At 45.2% G+C, this 24155-nt stretch overlaps 1 protein-coding gene across 9 annotated transcripts; it reads left to right on the top strand.

Moving 5' to 3' along the window:
- Positions 1–1284: 1284 nt before the first annotated feature.
- On the top strand, positions 1285–24089 carry NSMCE1 (NSE1 homolog, SMC5-SMC6 complex component). Of its 9 annotated transcripts, none has more exons than XM_029577503.1 (9): positions 7406–7510; positions 13273–13465; positions 14203–14347; positions 18896–19017; positions 20150–20227; positions 21626–21772; positions 22028–22144; positions 23000–23120; positions 23917–24089. In XM_029577503.1, exons 3-9 carry the CDS (start codon positions 14230–14232, stop codon positions 24012–24014), a joined length of 801 nt encoding a protein of 266 aa, XP_029433363.1. In that variant the 5' UTR covers positions 7406–7510; positions 13273–13465; positions 14203–14229; the 3' UTR covers positions 24015–24089. The 9 variants fall into 9 exon arrangements, with proteins under 9 accessions (XP_029433366.1, XP_029433363.1, XP_029433368.1 ...); XM_029577508.1 differs by having other exon boundaries at positions 13273–13510; positions 14272–14347; XM_029577507.1 differs by having other exon boundaries at positions 13273–13510; positions 22031–22144.
- The last annotated feature ends 66 nt before the right edge of the window (positions 24090–24155 follow it).

Here is a 24155-nt window from a genome sequence, read left to right as displayed (position 1 = left end):
CGTCCAGTTCCCTCACAACCCCGACAAAAAAATGGACAGATTAGATGGATCCCTGCCATCTTTTTCTGCCGTCATTTACTATGTTACGATGGGGCCGATGTAATATTTGTGCGGAGAAAATGGGCGCTCAGCCACCTCTCCCGGGTGAGAGGGGTCACGCCAAAAAGGAGGCGCCAGGGATGCCCTAGCACCTTCTTGACATCGGGCACACAGGACAGGTGGCCATCAGTGCGGGTTGGGAAAACGGACGCTCGATCTATGAGCATCTGGGTTTTTTTTTCTCCGGCCACCGGCATATGCACACGTATAGCGCAGGTCAGTAGCAGACAGGAGAGTGGTCAAGGTCCACAGCAGAGGTCAGTAGCAGGCAGGAGACTGGTCAAGGTCTATAGCAGAGGTAAGCAGGAGATGGTCGGACCAAGACGCAGGCAGGGAGGACGGACAAGGCGAGGCAGGACATGGTAAGGCAAGGCAGGGCCACAGCAAATAGCGCCACGTACTGCAGCGTAGGAGGCCTTGTTGCCGAGGCACCGGCTGGAACGCGAGTCAGGCCTATATCCCCCCCCCCCCCTGGCGGCACTGACATCATCAGCAGGCACCGCTCCAGTTTTCCCACCGCGGAGCCTTTAAGATGCGGCCCGATGCCCGCAGATGCATCCAAGGCAGGCCACGGGTGGCACCCGTTGGTGGAATCCTTGCCGCGCAGGAGATCTTGTGGCGTCTTGAGGTTGAGCGCTGCAGGTCGCGGGACGGTGCTGCGACCGGTAAAACGTTACACACACATGGAATTTCAATCCATGTTCCAAGTTTACCAAGGTAACTCCTGAATTATGAATGCATAGGGAACATATGGACATGGGTAGAAGAGGGGGTTGGTGTGTGCATTTCCATTGTACTCAGCACGTTTACATTTCAGCAGAAAAAGGAACCTGTAATATTTTCCACTGGTGACTTCAGAGTATCTGCTTCCCCTTTCATCAGCCGGGCTTTTGTCAACAATGGGGAGTTTCTATAGTAAATATTTTTCTTGAGTTCAAAAAGTCATTTGGCGGAGTAATTTCACATAAGAACATCTGAAGAAAAGGATATAGGTTTCTACAGCACCATTAAAGCACCCACTCAAAAAGTCTCCTGCTGTTATGTTTGTATGAAAATCCTGGGAATGGACATGGGAGGCAGAGAAGGAGAAAAACTGCGCAAGCGCCTGTAGCCACTGGAGAACAAATGCAGCGAACAAAAGGCAGTCAGGTCCTGGCCAAGGCTGCAGCGAGCAAAGAAGGTCCGGCAGGGAGAAACCCACCCAGGCAGGGGTTAGAGCCGGTGCGAAACTGGAGATGTGGACATCAAGGCAGATCTGCTGCCCCAGCCAGGAGGAAATTACACAGTCAACAAGGAATGGCTCCCTCTGGGCCGACTGAGGGACCCGGTGAGCTATCTGCCAGCCAGTTTTCATGTTCTCTCCAACTCCCAGGAGAAAACATGAAAACTGGCAGATACCTCGGCAGGGTGGGCTGCAGGACGGGAATTTGCCTTGTACGGGCACTAGGATTAACCCATCCCCTCTATAAGGTGAGCTCTGATTTTTCTTTTTTTTTTTTTTATTCACAGTGGATAAATGCAGGACTTTGTGGGTTTTTTTTTGCCTGTCTTTTGGCATTTGCCGTGCTTCAGGTAGGTTATTGAGATCATGTTAACGTGAATCTTCAGTGCCATCGCACAGAGGATCCTAATTGTAGAGACTTTCCTGCAATGTAAACGTTTCCAGAAGTCCCTGCTTCCTTACTGCCGTTAGGGTGAGTGAAGCGTGGGTGGAGCTCTGTGATAGTCACGGCCTCTGGCCACAGAATCACAGCGAACTGCCCCTCTTGCCCTTCACTCACCGCTGCTACTCCAGCATCAACCCAGTGGCTGCCACTTGACTCCTCCCGGGCTGAGAGTAAGCAAAGCCTTGCGGCATCGGAGGCAGCAGTGGGCGAGATTAAGGGGGGAAGGAGGGATGAGAGGCCAGAGAAGTGAGATGGTAGAATGGGTAGAGTGGAGGTAAGGACAGGCTGGGTGAAGGAGGGTTGAGCGGTTGGAGGGTGACGTGAATCTGGAGGTAGGAGGTGGTGATGACAGGGGGACAGTGATGAGAATCCTTGGCAGGGAGAGACAGGCTGTAGTGGGTGATAGGGTGGGGTATGAGAAGGGGGCTAAAAAAAAGATTGACAAACAAATAAGGGAAAATGCTTTGCTGCCGCTGTGGGGTCTCCACTAACGTCTCCCTCGGTGTTAGGTGGGACCTGTGGGGAGTTGGGAGTTGCCACAGCGCCTCCTGTGTGGTTGCTGTTCATTGCGGCACTCTAGTTCAGCTTTTGAAGAAGGATTTGTGGTGTTGTTGTTCCAGTGTGGCTGGGCCTTCCACCCCTGGCCGTGCAGAACAAGAAGTGAGACAGTTCCCTTGTAGCCCGAGACGTCACTAGTAAGCGCGTCTCTGCGATTTTGGATTCTTTAAGGATTTGGAGCTTTGGGGGGTTTTCCTAGATCCCCTGGCTCTGCTCAGGTGGTGGAGTCCCCTGCTGTGGGAAGAGAGAAACCCGTTTGTTCCTTCTCTCATCCAGCAGTTGAAAGGGGGTAACTCTACCGCATCTTTAGGGAAGTTGTGGGAGATCTTTGTGCATTCTGTCTCTGGTTTCAGGAGGAAGTTTTCTGCCTCCCTTACTGCTCAGGGGTGAGGAATTTGTTTTGGGTTTTTTTTTCCTGCTGTGCTGATTTTGGGACTTTGAACCAGAAAGCCCCAATGTAACATCTGAGGAGAGCGTGGAGGTGTGTAAAGAACATCATCTGGAGACCCCCCAGAGACGTCTCTGCCCCTGGAATGGAAAGGATTTGGTGACCTCAGCTGTTTTTCCTGTTTTGGGGCAGGGGGGATCCACCACATCTAGGAAACTCCATTTCCGCCATTTCTTCCCAAATCCCTCGAGGAAGGGTAGCCCAGGACCTTAAATCCTGAGGGAGACTTGTACAGATACAGAGGATTTGGGGATTGAAGTTGGACACGGATGCTGCCCGTTGATAACCGTTGAAGACCTCCTACAGTAAACTTTTGATGTGGAGCACCTTCCTGGAGTGTCCAGCTCGGTTATTTGGCACAGGGACAGAGAAAGCCCAAACAGACTACGAGGATGGGATCATCTCAGCTGCGGCCCTGCAGGTGGAGAGGAAGGCTTTACAGGAGGAGGGGAAAAAACCCCCCAAACCTAACCTTTTAATAGCAAACTCCTCGCTTTTACCAATCGATCTTCAAGATGCAATTTTGCTGCAAATTTCTGCACTTTTGAACAGAATAAATTATATCTATAAACATATCCCTATATGTAGAGAAGAGCAAAGGATATTCAGATATTGCACGTAGGAATAATGAACGAGCTTTTCGATGAAAAGAAAGCCCTAGAACCGGGGGCCATGTACAGTCCGTAACAACAGGAAGTGAAAATGAGATTAGAAGGCCCGTGCGCAGGCACGCTATCTGTTAACACGCTTTCCCTTCTTCTGTTTGTACAGTCTCTGAATGTGCCCGGAGAGGAGATAATGTCACATTTGGTGTTTGCTCGCAGAGTGCACAGGGTGCAGTTCTTCTGTGCATACTTAACTCCAGATGCAGAAAGGAGTTTTGCTCACAAACATTGTGCACCCAATAACGTGCACACAAGTTGGTGCCCTCTGGCATAAATAGAAAGGTAATGGGGGCAGAGAGGTGTGCTGACTTGGCATGCGTTTCCTTAGCAATGCAGTCCTCCTCCGGTGAGCGATGGAGGGCATGGTGCTGGGGACCTGCACTCCAGATTTATGCTCCCAAAAGCTGATTTGTGCGCATACCTCTCCGCTGTAAATATTTTTTAAATACCCCCTCTGGGGCACTCTGGCCTGTTGGAGAGCCCTGCTGCACTTTGCCTGTGTACGACTGTGCATGTAAAATTGTCCCCAGAACCCACCCCACCCCCACAAACCTCACCCTGAGTGACTAGAGGCCCCTCTCACAGTGGTATAAATAGCCAACAGCCCCGATAAAAGCCTATCTGGTCAGTAGCGCGGCGCGCAATAGTTGCAAAAAAATAGCCATGCAATGCAGTACCAGGAAAGCTAGCTTAACCACACCCCTTTTTTTTATCGTGGGCACTATTCTTGCTATATTTTATAGCAAAATGATGAATCTAGGTCTTAATTTGCAAAAAGTGCAAAGCAAGTGTATAGGATAAAAACGTTTCTCAGTCTTTTCTGTTTAAAAAACATTACATAAGAATTTTTTTTTCAAAGAATTAATCAGTAGCTAAAGAAAAGGGAGCCAGTCGACAGCTTCAGCTTCTTCTTACTCACACAAGGAAACAGAGGCTGTCTCATCTAGCACGGGAGCAAATATTTACCATGAAGGTTCACGTCACATTCTGTTTCCCACAGTTAGGGCTGGTTAATACTTCAGGCAGTTTGCACAGTGATACAGATCTAGCTTTAATAAGCTATAAGGGAGTGTAACTGATTTTTAGTTCACAATATTTTTTTAAACCAAGTAAACAGGTCTCTACTCGTTTAGCGATGATGAGTTCAGCTCTGTTTCCAATTTAGGCACCGGAAACAATACTTTCAGACTAGAAGGAGGAGGAAGATAAGAACATAACTGCCATGCTGGGTCAGACCAAGGTCCATCTAGCCCAGCATTCTCTCTCTGACATTTTACTCTTGGTTTGTATGTAACAGAGGTGAGCAAACTTTTCCAGCTGCTGCCCTCCTTCCATTTATACAATTGGTGGGGACCCACTCTAAAATTTGGTTACATCGTGAGTGGGCGTGTGCGTGTGTGTATGTATATATATATGTGTGTAAGTATAAGTATACACACACATACAACCTGTTAAATAAATAAATCAATCAATAAATAAATACATATTCATATAAAATACATATTTATATAAAATAAAATAAATTCATTAATGTTGCAAATGCCGTAACTTAGTTCACACCATTATTTGGCATATTTGTTCTCTCTGTTAAAATCCCTGCTTCTTTTCTCTGTTCCAAGTTGTGCAACTCCCTTGTTTTATTGTAACTACAACCTTTTTATCAGTACTTGTTAACTATTTATTATTATTATTTATTACTATTTTTGTTCCTTCTCCACTTGTTAATTGTAAACCGGCATGATGCGATATCCATCGCGAATGCCGGTATAGAAAAACTTAAAATAAATCAATCAATAAATAAACATATCTACATCTATATATAAAACAACAAAGATACTCAACTATTCATAAGAAAAAGGATGAAAAGCCACTCCATAGCCTTATGGCAACGTTTTGCTGTAGCTGTGCCTAACAGATGAGACTTTAATCATCACTGGCCAAAAAAACATCCAAAATATCCCACCATGTGCAAATTAAGGGGTCGATTTTAAAAGGAGTGTGCGTCCAGGTGCACGCAGTTCCTGGCACGCGCACATGGACGTGCCGATTTTATAACATACCCGCCGGATTTTAAAATTGCACAGGAGTGGGGGTGGGGGAATTTTACAAAGCAACGTGCGGCGACGCAATCGGGCCTCCCCCATTTCCCTCCCAGTCCGCTCCAATTAAGGAGCAGACGTAATCTGCGTGTGCCGGCTGGCTGCCAGTGCGTGCTTCCACAGGACAGCGGCTAATGGCACTGTCCTGGTCTGGCCCCCCAACCCGCCCCTTGTTCCTCAGCCAGCACTTCTATGTGTACCAGGGTTTCCGCGCGTGGCTGGGCCCATTGTAAAATGCACGCTGTGCGCGCAGGGCCCAGCCACTCGCATAAACCCCGAAATTTACGTACGTAGCCCTTTTAAAATCAGGGCTAAAGAGCTCATTGCATTTAATTTATAAAATGTGCTCGCTGAAAAAATGAAGTCCACCACGCACAAAAACTACAAAGTAAAGGCCTTTCTTTCACATTACCAGGCTTCTTCAGGGGGAATATGTAATGGTGCGTGATAACTGATCTTGGGGCGTGCATGTTGAAAGTTCATATTCACATCTTAGCTGTTATAATATCCGCAGGGCCAGAAGTAACTTGCATTATAGCGTGTGCATCCTAAAATAAAAACGAAGCAAAAAGACTCAGCATCAGTTTGCCAGAAAAGCTAACTTCACGAAGACTAAGGACTCCACAAATCCGGCACTACTTTTTTTACTTTTGATTTCAAATCAATTATTTATTTAAAAATGACACTGGTGCCAATAAATATTGTCTGAAAAAACAGAGCATTAGCTGTGACTATGTACTTTCAACACGTACGCCACAGGATAAGTTATCAGGCACTATTATTTATTTTGATTTATATTCCACCTTTCAAACAGTTCCCCCTGAAGAAGCCTGATACAGGTGAAAAAAAGGCCTTTGCATGTTTGTGTGTAGTGGACGTTTTATAAATTAAGTACCCCACCTGTCTCTCTCTCATCCCTTCACCCAACCAGTCTCTCTTTCCCTCCACCTCCACAATGTTTTCTCTATTTCCCTCCCTCCTGTCGCCATACTGCTGCAGGCTCTTCTTCATCTATCAGCCTGGGTCAGCTCCTGCTCCTCTTTCAGGCCCATGCAGCTGCCTGCCGTGCGCTGTCAAAAGCACAAGCTTTCTGGTGCCCCTTCAGGAAAGGAGGACGGAAGGGATGTGCGTGGCCATGACCAATGGTGCTGCTGGGCTGTTGTGTAGCAGTGTTTTAACTTTTTATATTGACAGCAGTGTCTGTTACGAGATGAATGTATGGGATAGATGTGTGAGCATTGAGATTGACTGGTGATAGTTTTTTAATGTTATTTTAATTGTATTTACTCTGCCCCCCCCCCATGGCCAGCCATGCTACCCGCACTGCCTGGGGCACTGGGCAGCCCAGCGACAGGCCTGAGTGGAGCAGGGAGATTATAGGTGGGGGGTGGGGGGAGATTAGGAAAGGGCCAGGAAGGGGGTACAGGAACGGGCAGAGAGGGAGCGGGGGTCGCTGCAGTACATTATATGTTTTTGTTTAACACCTGGACAAGGTGTGGGTCCAGAGTGAGACCTGAGGGAGGAAGGTACAGCTGCAGCTGAGGGCTGTACCGAGTGTGAGATCCTGTGACCCATTCCCTCCCTCCATGCTTAACCATCCCATGCTCCCCACCATGTGTCTGTCTCCCCTTTCATCTCTGTGTCTCTCTCCCCTCCCCAGCCTCTACTCCTGTCTGTCTCCCCTCTGTCTGTATCTCTCTTAGTAGCCCTCACTGCAGCCCCTCTCCTGGGTCCTGGCCCAGCACCGTGTGAGGGAGGGGGTGGGACTCAGAGAACTGTTGCTGTGGAGATCGCAGAGCCACTGGGAGCTGAGGGCTGTGCCGTGTCCCGCCTCCTTTCCCCATGCCGTCCAATCACAGCATCAGGGAGGGGCCAGGGATGCTGCACAGCTCTCCTCTGATAGGCTCCCACCCTGCCTTTCTCTTCCTGTCGCTGTGGGGCTGCAGGAGTCAGCAGTGGTAACTCTTATGTAAGGTTAGAAATTGCTCTTTTCCCCCACCTCTGCTATTCTTTTCTTCTTCTGCCGCTCCAGATTCCCCCCCCCCCTAGGCGGGCTTCCTCCCCCAGCCCTCCTTTGGGCCTTGCGCTGCTTCCCGGCTGAACGCCCCTGCTTCTCCAAGAAACAGGAAGGTAAGTCCCCCAGGGAGAACTGTGAGGGCAGGCACCTGGAGGAGAGCAGAGGCAACAGCCAAAAGAGGTTGTGCCCTTCCCTCCTCTAATTGTTTTCTCCCTTTTTTGTTTTTCCCCGGGAGCAGATTAAGCTTCCCTTCCCCTCACCACCCTTGGCTCATTTGTTCCCTCCCCCAACTTCCGGCCTTAGCTAAAACTCCCCTTAGTCCATCAGGTTTTTCCACACCACTTCTCCTAATCTCAAAAGTCCCAAGTTTTTTTTTTTATTCCCTTTTTAACCAGAGGGTTTTTGTTCTTTGCTTCCTTCCTTCAGTCCTCGTGTGTGTGTTTGAAAGAGCTGGGTTGAAGCCCATATAAGTTTTTTTTCTTTTTCTTTCTCCCCCCATATAAATAAGCTTGAGTCAAACAAGCCTTATCCCCTCTGTGGTTTAAACACAGGAGGCTTTGTTGTCGTTCCCTCCCCCACGTGCAGCTCATTGCTTGCTATCTATAGTGGTCCCTTTCCAACTGCCCCCCCAAGTACTGCTTTCTGACGGGCCAATACAGTAAAGTCCGCGGGAGAGCGGGCAAACGCCTGCTCTCCCAGCGCGCGCACAGGCCACTCTCCTGTGCGCGCGATTCAGTATTCAAATTAGGCCCGGCAGTAAAAAGAGATAAAAAAGAGGCGCTAGGGACACTAGCGTGTTCCTAGCGCCTCTTTTTGGACAGGAGCGGTGGCTGTCAGCGGGTTTGACAGCCGATGCTCAATTTTGCCGGTGTCTGTTCTCAAACCCGCTGACAGCCACGGGTTCGGAAACCGGACGCCGGCAGAATTGAGCGTCCGGCTTTCAACCCACGGGCCGACTTCAAATTTTTTTTTTTTTTTTACTTTTTGTAACTTTTGGGACCTCCGACTTAATATCGCCATGATAGTGCACAGAAAAGACGTTTTTACTGCTTTTCTGTGCACTTTCCCAGTGCCCGGAGAAATTAGCGCATTGGCTGCTCATTTTCCTTTCTGAATTGTGTGGGAATACCTAATAGAGCCATCAACATGCATTTGCATGTTGCGGGCGCTATTAGGTTTGGGGGGTTGGACACGCGTTTTCGACCCCTTACTGAATAAGGGGTAACGCTAGCGCGTCAAACGTGCATCCAAATGCTGGCTAACAGTGCGCTCCGCCGTCTCACCCCCCCCCCCCTTTATTTGCAAGCCCCTGACTGTAAGCCAAGCCAAAGTTCTCAGCTTCCTTTTTGCTCTTCACCACCAGCCTCCCACAATTTTTCTTTTTCCCTGCCTACTGTCTGGAACTTTAAATATATATTTAAACTTACAGTTCCAGACTCCTGGGTTTTACCTCCCTGCCAGCAGATGGAGACAGAGGAAGTTTCACTGACCCTGTACATAACCCAGTGTGCCACCTGTAGTCCCTCAGTATTTCTCTGTCTCCAGCAGATGGTAAATGTGTAAAACCTGCAGTCTGGAGAGAGAGAGAAAAAAAAGATTAAAAATACAGCATTTCTGGATCCTCCCAGGGGGTTATGAGGGCCTGGTGGGGCCACCCCCCTGGTTTGAGGCAGATGAGCAGGTCCAGATGTCCGTGGGGTGGACGTCTGGTGGTCCAGATCCCTCATCCCCCATGAGACAGCGGTGGAAGCTGCTGGCAGTTCTGTACTGCAAGCCCAGTGGAGCAGGGAAGTGTCCCTTTTATACAGTTTGTCCTGGGCTGGGTCGCTAACGTTTGGCAAAAGGAGACTGAAATAGCCAGTGGTCTGGCTCTTTTCTGCTCTGCTAAGTGGCCTGCGCTCCTGGAACATGAACCTGTGCACCAAAGGAAAGTATTGGTTTCTATCTATCTTTATTTTTTTTCAGAGTAAAAAAAAGAAAACAAGGAGCTAGAAAGAGGAATCTGTGCAGTAATGTGGTTCGGGGGGGGGGGGGGGGGGGAAGCTACCTCAGCGATGGGATTTTTCAGCAGTTTCTCTGCCTGTGGAGGAGACCAGGTGTTGGCTCCATGGCGCTGAGGGACTGTTCCCCTGCTTGCTGTTGAGGTGCTGGTTTCGCGGATGTGAGGTGCGTGCAGGCAAAGCGTTGGGTGAGGGTCAAGCATAATCGCACCGGTAGAACAAGCCTCACCAGTGACTGGGTCTAGCGCTGAGGCTTTTCCCATCAGCATGGAAACTGTAGCCACGTTCGATTCCCTAGCAGCTTCGGCGAGAGGCAGGGGCCTCCTCGGCTATTGCCGGCGGTTCCCTGTGCCGCAGAAAGGCACTTGCACTGAGGAGTCCTCTCTGTTTCTGGTAGAGGTGTTCTGCCGTTTTAATCTGCTTTTGCGCAAAGCACGCTTAGCGAGATGCTGGCTCTTGGGCCCCAGTCTCCATGGATTCTCAGCCAGTCAAGCGGCCTGAATTGTTGAGAAGCTCTTCAGGCTGATGATTTTCGGTGCCGGATGTTAATCTGATCCGGGCCTAAGCGTGCTGAAGGAGCAGGCAGGCTTTACTTAGCTGTATGGTAAGAACCGCTGCAGCGGTTCTTTTCTCGCAAGCGTAGGCGTGTGCGTGCGCATTCTTGCCGTATGACGGTTGCATGTGCTGGGACCTGGGCGTGTAAGGCCACGACCTAGATCCGAGCGTGTACGACTGGGACCTAGTCTTGAGTGCATATCTGTGCGTATCCTGGGGGGGGGGCTGTGCATGTACCCCCAGGTGGCATTGGTGTGCGCACAGGAGGCCGCCTAGAGCCGAAGTTCAGGAGAGGTAGGCGCTGGGGACGGAACAGGTCCCAGGCCGCATGATCTTCGATAACATCTTTGTAATCTGGGACCCAATCCATGTTTGTTGTAAGAAGGCCATGTCTGTTTTTTTATTTCTCTTGACCAGAAGAAGGTTTTATGTTTCATACTGTACATAAAGACCCCCACAGGCCTAATGTATCCATTAACACCTTTTTGGATATTCAGTTTTACGCTGTTAGACATCTTCCATCCATTCCTGAGTGGACCCCATTGGATGTGGAGCCACGGTTATACACGTCACTTCCTTTTTGCCCGCCCCAGTGTCCAGTGTAAAAGTAGGCCTAAGTAAGAGGCTGTACGAGAGAGGAGGAACTATCTAGCAAATCCGGACTTTTAGCGTACGGTCGATACTTGTGACCGGACGCTGCACACAGTACCTGGCTGACCTCTCTAAAACTGGGCAGTTGTCACGCCTACGAACAATACAGTAATCTGATCAAACGTGTTGGAAGGTTGCAGACTAAATATTATCAGCCTGAGGCTGCAAGGCAAAGGAGTCTGTGAGTTTGGAGCATGAGAACAAAGCATTCTTTGTTTTGGACCTGGCAGATTCCTCCTATTCCTTAGTACTTTCAGCTCACTCGGAACCAGGGCTGGGATCCTGTGCTATAAACTAAGCCCTCATTCAAAACTACCCGGGCAATTTTCTCTGCCCCCTCCCTTCACGTTTAACAGACCTAACGGGTCACTGCAGTGACAGTCCTTGACTGGGGGGGGGGGGGGAATCAAACACCGGGAGCCCTCCAAGCATGGACCCCCAAATCTCGCCATTAGGTGCTTAAGCAGTGACTTCAACTCTCGGTGACATTCCCAGCTGATTCCAGGATTGATCTGGGAGCTTTCTGCCAGGACTATTGCCTGGGGTGCCAAGCTGGGGGCAGGAGAGGGTGTCATACTGCCTTTTTGTGTCTGTCTGTGAGCCTGCAATCATGCAAGCCCAAAAGGGAAGGGGGCCAGGGCAGAAAGCAGCCCTGGGTGCCGTTTTGCCCAGCACTGACCCTGTAGCCGTGTGCATACATTGCCGCTGGGCTTGCAAAGTAATATCCTCCATAAATACATATTGAATTGACCTTTTTCACACTCTTAACTCGCTGGTCCCCCTTCCCTTACCAACTTTCACAAGTATGAGGCACCAAGTTAAAAGTTTTGACACGTAGATTGGTAGAATCATACTCAGTTTTGCATGCGAGCTATGATCTGTCGGTAAAACTCAAACAATCCACTGCAGATGTGCTCTAATGGCGAACAGGGTTCGGCCGTGCACGTATTGAACATCTGATCACTAAAGTTCTACGCCACACAAAGGGGTTTTGTCAGATTACGTTCCTTAAAATTTGGGTGTGGAGAATGCAGTCATGGCCTCTGACTTCTGGGAACTGAGTCATAAGATGTGAGCAAACTCTAGGCCTCATTTACTAAGCATTTTTCCTATAGACACAGAGTGAGGGAAAAGCCTTAGAAAATCAAGCCCTCTGTTTTTAATGATGTGCTTAGCAATTGTTATTTACTAATAAACACAAGCAAAATGTTGAATGTTGCTGATTGAGACTCGAGGTTCTATGTGCAGGGATGGTAACTTTCAGACAGGTGGGTGCACTTATACATGTGATTATGGGCCTGCGTCCAGATAAGCCGCAACTTTCTATCTATCGACAAAAACCAAATCTCACTCTGAGCAACAGGATGCTGTGTATATAAATTCAAGGAACGTGCTTTGCATAAGAAAGACCTCATAAATCACATTTCTAGGTGCCTTTATACCCTCGTATTCTAGATATAAAATGCCATGGTGTTCCTAATCAGTGGTCTAGAATTCATACATGGGACTTGGAGGAGCCATATTAATTTTTTTCAAAAACCAATTTTTTTTTTTAAATGCAGTTAAAATTTCTTGCACGCACAATCGTGTGCATGTTATAAAATAGCCCTGGCATGCGTATGTGTGCTCCTAACTTTAAGCTAGTGCGCACACAGCAGCATGAGCTGGCTTTGGGACGGGCAGGTGAGGTGAATTTTATAACGGACTCATGTCCAGGCCATGACCAGTTCATCCCCCAGTTTGCCCATTGTACAGCTAGGTCCTACGACCCCCCTCCCCAGGTTCTTTAGCCTGCACTCCCCACCAGTTAACCCTCAAACACTTCAGAGATGCCTGGAGATCGTTTTATAAAGACTTACTCCTCATCCGTAGCAGAAGTAACTCTGCGCTGACGCATACGCACAGCTTCTCGTGTGCATGGCTCTTGGCCTTGCCCCGGAACGCCCATGCTCCGTCCACATTCCGCTTTTCTTCCCAATGCGAGAGATTCGCACCTCGGTACTTGTGTGGGCTGCTTATAAAATCGGGTGGATGTGCGTGCCCGGATTTTAAAATTCACCTTTAAAGCAGTTTTTTGCCTCAAAACACAAAATGGGAGAAAACGGCCTAAACTAAAACACTAGCAGGGAATTTCGTGGTGGTTCCAAGTAGTAAAAGTTAATTTTGTCTAAACTGGAGGTGATTTATGACTGCAGGGCTAGAATGTGCCTCTTTTTAGGTGGCGTCGGTGTTGCCATGTCTGAAATACGAAATCTTTTATGGGAATTTCAAAACTATCAAATTCTATTTAAAAAAAAATTATGAACCAAAAAGAAAAAGTTAGAGGAGATGGATAGGGGTCACTGAACAAGCTCTAAATGTAATTTGAAATAAATAAATAAATGTAAATGTTTAGCTCATGGACTGGGTGGGGGGTGAGGGGATGGAACTTTGGCTGGGGGATGGGTCCAGCACTGAAGGGGTAAAGAGAATGAGCAGTAAATTTCTTTCTTTTCTTTTTTATTTTCTTTCAGAGCTTCCGGCTCTGCCTGCACCAGCATCGAGTGAGGCTCAGAGCTTTGCATATCTCCTCCCTGGGGCTTATTCATTTCCCCTGTTTGAATTGGCTTCCTCTCACCGTAGGCGACGTATAAGCTGGTGACTCTGACTCGCTCCTTTGACAGTGGCAAGGGACTAAACTATCATACGTTTTGTCGTCATTGATGTGTAAGGGGTGAAGTTATTGTACAAATTTGATACTTACACTACCCGGTAAGATAATTAACAGTCTGAAGCATTTGAGGATCTGCCTTACTGCCAGGTCTGAAGATTGCTGTAAAACTAAGGTTTTGCTATTGAATTAGTATGTTCTGGGCTTACCTATGTCATGCAGGGCTCTGGCAGAGGAAGAGGCAGATGCAGGTGGGGAAATGTGGCTCTCCTGCTGGCGGGGGGGAGAGGATGTCACCGGAAAAAAAAGAGGAGGATTGTACAAGTGCGCATATGTGGGAGATGCAGATGCGGCCTTGTGTTAAGTCCTATACAGTCAGCGTGAACTGCTTTCTTGTTTTGTTGCAAATTCAGTTTTGCTGAAATGTTATAATGCAGTCACAGGATGCACACTAATAAATCAGTTATTGTTTTTCTCATATATTTCATATTTTCTTTAAAAAAACCAACCAAAAACCCCTGAGTATTGGGATGTCCTTGTGACACTGTGGGTCAGTTGTGCTGTGTGTGAGGCTGTGTCCACTCTGGATCCGTTTGAACATTTAAATTGCATTTTGGGGGAGAAAGTGGGAGAAGGAGAAAAATGTAAACTTTTCTACCTCAGAGAGAGAGGATTTGTCACACATTTTTTTACATCTTTCCTAAAATTTTAAGTGTGAGAAATTTATCTTTGAGTGTGTGAATTTTTCACTAGTTATTGAATATGAATTCTCTTGTCTTTTCCTTCCCCCCAGCTTTTGAAACAAAATATTTTTTAAAAAATGGGTACTCAGATGACTGACAGCCATCGCCGCTTCCTACAGGTGTTGATGTCCCATGGAATACTGGAAGGCTCAGAAGTGAGGACCCTCCACCGGCACTGTTGTGAGGCGCATAAAGGTTTGTATTACGTGTTAGCAATGTACCGGTAAGCATGGCTTCTGATTTTCTGCCATCGAAAGAGCAAGATGTAGATCTGCTTAAAGGTTCACAGTGTAATAGAGCAAGGTTCTTGTGCGCAGGAAGCAAAAAGAAGGTGGATTCTGCAAAGAGCTTAAAAACCTGCACTTAAAAAATATATATTGTATTAGCATGTGCCATACCGAGCCATGGAGATCATAACTTGATTTTAGCACTGTCTGCCTGTGGGAGCACTTCGACTTGGTTCACCTTCTGAATTGTCACAGCTGAAGCTTCTTTGAGTGAGTGGACAGAGAGAGTTACTGGCCCCTGGGACTCATGGTCTGGTTAGGAATTTTCTGATTTCTCCACTGCCTTGCAATCCCGCACGCAGTTCCTAGCTTTCATTTTGCGAGATAGCCAGTTTTGCTGTTTTTCACATTTTTGGTCCATGTGAACTGTGTTGACAGAGTTTGGATACTCAGCAGGAGGAGACCTTGTCAGGATCATTAATCACTCTTCCTAATACACTGTAACATGTATCTCTTAGCAATGATTAGAACTGAACATCTAAATATATTCTGTGCTGAAAATATGAATGCCAAATTCAGTAGCAAAAAAAGTGTATTTAAATAGGCTATAGGGAAAGTCTGGATGTCTGTTAACTATGTTATGTAAACCGGTATGATTTGCATTTTAATGTAAGAATGTCGGTATATAAAAATTATAAATAAATAAATAACTAAATATTAGAACAGAATCCTAGTCAGAGGACATGGAAATCATAAAGTACATGCACTGCTCTCATAACTCATCAGCCTTGGGTTGAATTGCTAAACAGTTGGCTAAACCTTCTTTTTCCAAATATCAGAGAACTTTGTGAATGCTAAAACATTTATTAGAATGAAGAAATGGTACAACACTCGCTGTGAATTGCAACAAGAATACAGAGAGCCGCCTGGTTCTGCTGTTATGCGTCCTGGAGCTCAGTAATCAGACAGTGACAACTGCAGTTGAAGTAGAAGTTGTGGCTGCTAGTGAATAGTAAGCACTAGCAGCAGATGGGAAAATAGGTGTAGGTGAGAGAGCGATGCTTCTAGGAGCTTGAAGAGGACCCAGGAGAGCTGTTAGATTGCCAAGAGCCTCTTTTCAACTGAAAGCCCCACAAGCAATGAGTCAGTGCCAGGTTGTTTTTGGTCAAGGAATCAATAGAAAGCAGCAAGGAACACAAACAGAGACAGAGCAAAACAGGAAAAGATCCAATAGGGAGCTCAGAAACATTCAGACAATAACCAATCAGAAAAAAAAGCTCTACAACATGCAGAGAATCTAGGCTGAGTAACATCATAAATGAGACCTGGTGTTAGCATAATACAGAACCATATACATACACTGTGGAGGCAGAACAACACTGTATAACTAACAAAAAGCATAGGACAAAGAACCAAAACATTCAGTTGGTTTCATTTGTGAATGTTCAGGGACATTTCATTTCATGATTTAATAGTGCAGTGGACTGCGTTTGATGATTGTGTGGCCAGAGTTGAATAGCAGTGATTACCAGAATTTGTCCACTGATTAGTTAGATATAAGTTAGTATTATGGTTTTTTCCTAACACCGCTCCCTTTGTAGCTCGGTTAACGGTGCACCAGTCCTTGGCCAGGCGCCACGGACTTTGGTTCCCTTCAGAACTCGGTAAGTGGCAACCTGGCCAGTAAGCGTAGCTATTATGCAGTGACTGGGCCTACTTCCTCCTGGGGGCGATAGTCGCAGTGCTTTCAAGGTCCTGTGCATGGCAGCATGCGGTGCAGTCACTACATTGGCCCCAGAGTTTCAGCTTTAATGCATTTATTCTGCAGACAGAAGTGCATAATCTTGTAAATCACCATGAGCTGTGGAGGTGTGCAATAAATACATTTTATTATTATTAATAAATCACTTTGGAACTTGATATTCTTATGGCTGCTTAATGGTGAAAACTGTCGCCCTTTTAGGTTTAAGAGGCTTTTTCCACTTTTGATCAGTTTGAAAGTCTGGGAGAACACGGACATGTTTAGATTGCATTTTGGGGAGAGATGTGGAAAAAAGTTTACAGTTTTTGACTTCGGTTGTTTGGTTGTCATTTGCCAGTAGATTTCTACCACACACTGAATCAGGCAGCGGAAACTGAGTCCAGTGATATTGAGAAGGATCTCATTTGTGTTTTAGATTTGAATATTCTGCAAGAGCACCTAGGGTATGTTGGCTTCAGTTTAATTGCATAAACTCCTTTTAAAGCAGCAGTAACTCCTACTTGTGCCAAACTTAAAAATGCACCATAAGGAGGAGACCAATTTTTAATATAGCAAGCCAAGAGAACCACTGTGATTATGTTTGCTTTCTAAAACTGTTCCTTTTTAGAACTAAAATCCTTCCCAATTAAGTAGCAGGTGCCTTTTCTCCCCGCTGTCCTATTTTTCTTGCCCCAGACTTCCACTTGGGGGTGTTTGTTCAGGTGGAGGAAGGAGCCATCGGGCATTTTCTTGGCTGCCCCAGTTGATTCAGTTCAAAACTAGCCTACTTTTATGGTTGTTTCTTTCATAGTTCGACAAGGCATGCTTGTCAGAAGGCAGCTGTTTCCTTATTTGTAAGTGGGTCAAGTAATGCGTTTTCTAAAAATAGGTCTTTCACATAAACATGCATGCCGTGGGGTAATGATGTTGAAGGAGTGTGCAATACTTCTGCTTTGTACTTTCTTGGTAGAGCTTCTCACATTCTGTTACTTGGCATTACTGGAGGCGTTGCTCTTAGTCTCGGCTTTCAAATGTTCAGGATCGTGAGGATGGTGCTCAGATTGAAGAGTGCAGAAAAAGCTCATGACCAGCTCTCCCCTCACTGCAGTAAAAATCTTTCCATAATTAGAAGAGAACATTGCAAATGGCAAAAAAAAAAATCCAATAAGATTGTAACAATTATTTGAGTTAACCCTGGAAATACTGAAGTTACTGATTCTATACAGATTATTCACCAAGTACCAGCATAAAGAGGAATGGCGGAGATTGGTTGGTCTGTATTCCGGAAAAGCACTTCTGGTGGTTCTTGTTTTTGACATTAAACATAGTTCCCACAAGCAAGGGTCTTTTGAGGACTGCAAACCACATCTCCCCAATGAATGTGCAGGAGACTTGTATACAGTGGAGACGAGGCAAGATTTGCAGCTTCATCTCCTGTATACTCACTGCGAAAATCCTGGAAACCAGACTGGTTTGCAGACCCCTGCCACAGAGATCCAAATAAGCCCAGCTTTTGGGTTTTTTTTTTTTCTTCTCTTCACCTCCAAAAAAGGCCAGGGCTATAAAGAGGTATAAAACCCTCCAATTCCTGGGGAGCTGTTAGTTCTTGCAGCGTGGTTTTGGAGTGCTGGGGAAAGTGAAGCAGTGTCACACGTACCGTGGAACGGATTACTTCTGTGGCGGAGCAAGTAACGATGTGAATGAAGAAAAGAGGCATGGGGGTGGCTTGCGGGAATGACGGCTACTTCCTGGTGATTAATACCTTATTCAATAAACATACACACGGTTAATGCGACTCCAACATTGCTCTATGCTTCAACGGCAAGAGGAAATGTGGGACAGAGGATTTGCATTCACAAATAAGCGTGGGAGTAGTTTGCTTGTTGTGACGGTTACTACCCCAAACCAATACTTCACTTTGAATACAACACAGCTCACTGCTTCAATGGCAGGGGGATGAAGAAAAGAGGATGTATATTAAGACAACCAACAAGGACTAAATTGCACAGGCTGGCAAACAAATAGGCATGGGAGTAGCTTGCTTATTGTGGCGATTACTACCCCTAACCAATTAGGCTTGATACTTCTTAGATGCAGCTCCAGCACTGCTCTCTACATCAATGGCAGGGGTGGAAGGAAAATTAGAACCAAAAAGTTACCAATAAGGGCCCTGACCTCAGTGGTCAGCGTAACAGATAAGTATGAGAAAAATAACTGTGAAAGCTTGCTGGGCAGACTGGATGGGCCGTTATGGTCTTCTTCTGCCGTCACTTCTATATGTAGAATTTCTCACTGGCACAGTAAAAAAACAAACAAAAAAAAATACAGCTCCGTTGAATCATTGGCGTACATTCCTGTATTATACAAAGTGAGGGGGAAGAGAGATAGCAGGTGTAGGGCATTGGGCTTCACTTTAGAAGATACACAGTGGGCATCCTTCTCTTAAATAAAAAACCAAACCTCATCACTGTGGTGTTTGCAGGTGTATGACCACTTCTGCAAATGTTTTTGGTCCCTGGAAGGAAATTGCAAGGTTAATAACAGATACTTTAAACCAGATTCAGTTGTTGGCTGTGCTGAGGCTTCTACTGCCACACGCTGGCCTTTTAAAAGAACTATTTTCAGTGAAAGTTTTGAAGTTTTTGCTGGACAGCCCTCAAATGCACAGTAATAAAATAAGCTTTCCTGCCACTGAATTGGTTAAATGGAACACGTGAACATGATGAACCGTTTAAAAAGGTCACCTGTCTTGGCTTTCTTTTTCCCAATCTCCAGTGCACTATGCTCATGACAAATTGGATGACTTTGTCAGTGTTATTAATGTCCAGCTGCAGTCTCTGTTCATGCAAATCAGAAAGGGAATGGCAGAAGATGACGGACGACAATACTATGCACTGGTAAGTGTGACATCGGCAAAAAAAATCAATTTAGGAGCTTCCATGAAAAGCAGTCCGCGAGCAAAACTTTGGATGATGTGGTTAGTGCAGTTAGTGTAGCTGGGTTCAAAAAAGGTTTGGATAAGTTCTTGGAGGAGAAGTCCATTAATGGCTATTAATCAATTTTACTTAGGGAATAGCCACTGCTATTAATTGCATCAGTAGCATGGGATCTTCTTAGTGTTTGGGTAATTGCCAGGTTCTTGTGGCCTGGTTTGGCCTCTGTTGGAAGCAGGATGCTGGGCTTGATGGACCCTTGGTCTGACCCAGCATGGCAAGTTCTTATGTTCTTAATTCAAATACCAGGCTTAAAATCTTGGTACAAACAAATCTTTATTCCAGGCAGAGCAATCCAAAGCAGAACCCAGCCACAATAAAAGAACCTGGATGCTGCTCTGGCTGTTTATAAAAGCTCCTTTAAACTATATAACCGAGTGTGGTCCTTGCTTTTTTTTTTTCCATTGAAGTGTAGTATACCCTGCTGATCTTCTAGGTTTGTCTTTCAAATAGATATAGCAAATTTAAACAGAGTAGATTCACAGTTTTTTGTACTTGGGACAGTGAAAAGTTCCAAATAATTATTTGGACAAACTGGAAATGAACCTCCGCTAAGACTACACCTGTTTTATTTACTTTTTGAAAAGTCATCAGAGTGACACGGAAAGATTATACAGTCCCTAATTAAAGCTAGCTGACTCAATTCTGTGTTTGCATCCACGTGTAAATGGACCGGCTCTGATGATGGCAAGCAATGTTTCGGCACTTTCCTTGCTTCATGCTATTATTTTCTGTGATCCTTCCTGTTTGCTCCAAGATTCCTCTAGGCAGCTTGCTAATAAGTATCTCAGTGGTGAGGGGAAGCATGATAAAATTCCATGAGAGGAGTGAGAGCTGGTGCTGTTGGTTGCCTTTTGCTCAGACAGACTCAGTTTTTGCATGCTCCTTCCTAAAGCACATGAAGAATGTTTTGATCCCACTCTTGCTGCTTCTGCTTCCTCCTTCTGTTTGACAACTTTTGGAGCAAAACTAGTTTGACATTTGAGACGTGATGTTTATAAAAATCTGTTTTACTGAAACATTTCTATTTGTGTAGGTAAATCTTGCAGAAACAGAAATAACCAAAATGGCAACAGATTATGCAGAAAATGAGCTGGAATTGTTTAGAAAAACAGTAAGTAAAAAAAAAACCATAACAATTTGGCAAGAAAAGGAAAGTCTGCTCTATTTAGAGAAAATCAGCAGCCAAGTGGCCTTGACTTTTAAAGCAGCAATCTCTCTGCGGCTAGTGCCTGTATGCTTAAAATAAGCCAGAGCAGGCTTGGAAATTATCAGGAAAGAAGAATAAAAAACATAGCTGAGAGCAGATACAAAGAGCCATTTGACCACTGTCTGCCCACTTCTTTTGGCCTTCGGTACTAAGGATATATCTCAGCAATAAAAACTGCGCTGCTTGTAGGGTATCGTGCCTTATCCAAATCTATTGTTGTTGCCTCAGCTGGAGTAAACGAGCATACAAATTGCCATATTTAATCCAACACCCAGGTCCTCTACTCCCACCTTACCATCGTGTTTTTTGTAAAACTCTAAATGGCTACCCAAACTAGCAAGGCTATTGCCTGAACATTCGGCTGCCTGCCTTTCTATACCCGTGCCAGCTAATGCTTGCCCACACCAACCTGCTGGCATTTTGACTCTGTCTGTGGGAGTTGTAGCCTGCTGGTTTCCATCCGGCTACCCCATGACCTGTAGGGCCACTAGCTCCTGTTTCCTTGTTGTCTCCTCATTGCCTCTGCTCTAGAGGGCGAGAAGGGAATGGTTGTAATGCTGAAACCTCCTGCCTGTGATCCTGTCACTCGGTCAATCCCATGCATGCTTGAATTCCATCTAGCACTCTTTACTAAGAGGTAGTGTTTGTAACATTAATTTTGAACCTTCCTTGAATTTCCTTTTCTATTAAAAAGTTCACCTTTCCCTTCTTGATTAAAATCTTCCAAATATTTGAATGTTGCTATTATCTCATCCTTTCCTTCTGCAAAAGCATTCTGCGTATGCCAAGTCTCTCTGTAAAGTTTGTGTGGAAGGCCTTGTATTTGTTTTATTTCTGTGTGAAATATCTGATTCAGCTAGTGGTTTACTTATAAAGAGCTGTAAAAGGCATAAGAGAGGGACAAGTGGGCTTCAATATACATACAGACCCAAAAAGAATCAAAATGTATTCTGTCAAGCATAAATTATCCGAGGTGAGATTATTAGATTGGGCCAGATTCTTGCCTAGGATTAACGTTGAGTTAACCCTTTCAAACAACGGAACTGCTATTTATCACATTCCAAACAGTGACTTTGTACTTGGTGTCTGAGCAGTTAGTTGGATTGCTCATTTTCCCATATGGAATAATTTGGGGAAAACAGGTCACTGCTTCAAGTCATAGCAACATTGTGAGAAGCTGGGTTAGCAAGGGCTCAGCTCTCCTTTTTGTTTTGGGATTTATGGGTTTAATTCTGTTGCTGTATTCATGTGTACCATTGTTATGTTACAGGCCTTAGAAGAACATGTTAATGTGTTTTGTAGATGGATCTTATTATACAATCTGACAATGGTTTTGCCTCTTCTACAAGCATTTTGAACCTTTCCGACCAACTTCAGACCAAGAAAATGAAGAAAAAAGAAGCCGAGCAAGTGTTGCAGAGTTTTGTGCAGGATAAGTGGCTTTCTGAAGTAAGTACGTCTCGGTGTGGATTTGCCTTATCTTTCCTGCCTGTTTATGTGGAATTCTGGTAGCTGTTGTGGAGCCCTGGTGGGTTGATTTTCATTAAAGTAGAAACCTAAAACGGTTTGACTTCATGAGGCAGAAAATGTTAAAAAGTCTAATAATGTCTAAACTTACTCAAGTAACTGACATTGCAAACGAGCCAGCAGACGTAGTGCAGTTGAAACTTCAAGAAAAATGTATGCTTTTTTTTGTTCTGCTAGAAGGAGGGTGAATACACCTTGAGCACTCGCTGCCTCATGGAGATGGAGAGCTACCTTTGCAATACATACCAAGATATGGTCAGTAAATGTAACCTGTGCGGTACCATCGCCATTCAGGTGAGAATCGGAGATCAGTTGTGTTAAAATGTTTTGTATTGTGTACTAACAAAGGAGATAAAGACCAAATCAGCTCATTCTGTCTGCCCAGTAGTTCTGGTAGCTGCGCTAGTGCTGGAGAAAAGAGTCTAGGTCATGCTCATAGTAACTTAGATGACAGCAGGTAAGGCCCATTTTGTTTCTCTGTCATCTACTGTTCGTAGAAGTCTTGATCCTAGAGTCTCCAGGACCTACATACATTACCGTATCATACTGTGAAAGTGCTACTGAGCCATTATGATATAATCAAGAAAAGTAAGAGTTCCAAAGTATGCTTTAGATGACCTTGTTTACCACTCCTTCCCCTAGTGCTTTGGGGTGATACTGGGGAGCCTGGATTACTCACCCTAGGAGGCACCTGACAGACAGGTTGTGTTTAAAAAAAAAAAAAAGTTTACATGAGAGAGAGAGAGGTGTTCAGTCGAGGCTGTGCTTTTTTTTTTTCTGGAGTGCTATTGCAAGGGGTGAGCCATCTTGGATTTGTTTAATGCTATACATAAACATGCAAGGAAGGATGATTGAGATGACCATCTCAACTGTTCTGTTCCTAGCCCTCCATAGAAAGGGAGCCTGCTCATGTAAATGTGTGATGTAAAAACATTTACACAATGCAAATGATAAGCAGCTCTGGCTAACAGTAGCTGCTTTGCTTTAGCCTCTCTACCCCCTTGTGGTTAGCAGCTTATTGATGGGTTAGAAGTCACTCCTCCTGACTTGCATACTTAGCAAAGATTGGCTGTGAGCTGCAACTGGCATGTTTCAAAGCTGTTAGCTAAATAACAGAGGGTTAGAAACCATCCGTCTTTTTATTTCTAGAGGCAAATTTGTGAAACCTGTGGTATCCAAATACACTTAGCCTGTGTTGCAACATACTTCAAAGGCCAATCAGAGCCACACTGTCCTAACTGTAATGAATTCTGGCCATATGAAATACCAGGTATGTTAGTTAATATTTTATTAAACAGCATTGTGCATAGCAGTAAGACTTAACTGGACATTAGGAGGTTAATGCATGTACCTAATGAATGTTTTATCTGTGTAAAACAAGCCATGTGAGGACTATTCACTCACCTTTTATTTCTGGACTGCTGCTTAGTTTGTCACTTAAGTACTTATTTATGCTTAAGACAATACAAAAAAAAAAAACCCACCACCTTGATCATACTCGTTTTCAGCTGTACCATGTAAGAATGTCATACAGGGCAAAAAGGTGACACTGCTTTCTAGCCTCAGCTTTATCTGTCATGTGACGAGCTAAGGGTGGCCTATGCATGAAGCAGTCATGAGTATGAATGTAACTGAATTTAACAAGTAAAGCCTGAGTCAATGATTGCTACTGGGAACATTGCACAAGAAGGGTTATTTAAGAGTGTCTTATTTTGGGTTGATAGTATATTCTTAAGTTCTACCGTATCCCACCTCTTAAAAAGGCAAAGGCTTTAAAAGGCTGCCTGCTTCAGGCCTGGAGGGAGCTTGTGGTTGTACTGTACACAGTTCTTCTGCTTGTCAGGGGCTGTTTCCAAAATTTTTCTGAAAAGTCCAAATCTGGTTAAGATTGGTGGAAGGTTATGTACCATGAAAAAATGAGCCCTGATTTTGCTGGCCATAGGGATGGGAAGGCTGGAACATTTTTTTGAGGGAGAGTGTCTGTCTGCATGGCATAGCAAAGCTAAGAACCCAAGCCTAACTTATACCTAGAAAGAACCAGACTATTTTGTTTAATTTAAATACAGTGCTTAATCGACCTGACTATCCAACACCAGTCACAGCAGCAAGAGACAAGAGAAGAGCAATCCCCTCAACATCAGGACAACAGCGCACCGGATCTTAAAAAATAAAACTTCTCTAATGCCTGGTTAATACTGTAATTAAAGTTTTGGCTAGATAAACAGTACTCTACAACCTTTTCATTTGGATTTTTGTTAGTAGGTAATAGTCCTATCTTGTGACCTCCATTTGTAAGGCATCCACT

This window comes from Rhinatrema bivittatum, chromosome 14 (assembly GCF_901001135.1).
Source record: "Rhinatrema bivittatum chromosome 14, aRhiBiv1.1, whole genome shotgun sequence".
Taxonomy (NCBI): Eukaryota; Metazoa; Chordata; class Amphibia; order Gymnophiona; family Rhinatrematidae; genus Rhinatrema; species Rhinatrema bivittatum.
Note: the sequence above shows the minus strand (reverse complement) of the source record. Positions and strands in the feature narration are given on the sequence as shown.

What these genes read in the sequence shown, in the direction of transcription:
- NSMCE1 (XM_029577506.1), top strand. Translation starts at nt 14,230, where the DNA reads ATGGGTACTCAGATGACTGACAGCCATCGCCGCTTCCTACAGGTGTTG. An exon ending in AGGATAAGTGGCTTTCTGAA is followed by an intron (nt 21,773 to 22,027) that starts GTAAGTACGTCT and finishes TTGTTCTGCTAG; the next exon opens with AAGGAGGGTGAATACACCTT. An exon ending in CTGGCCATATGAAATACCAG is followed by an intron (nt 23,121 to 23,916) that starts GTATGTTAGTTA and finishes ATTTAAATACAG; the next exon opens with TGCTTAATCGACCTGACTAT.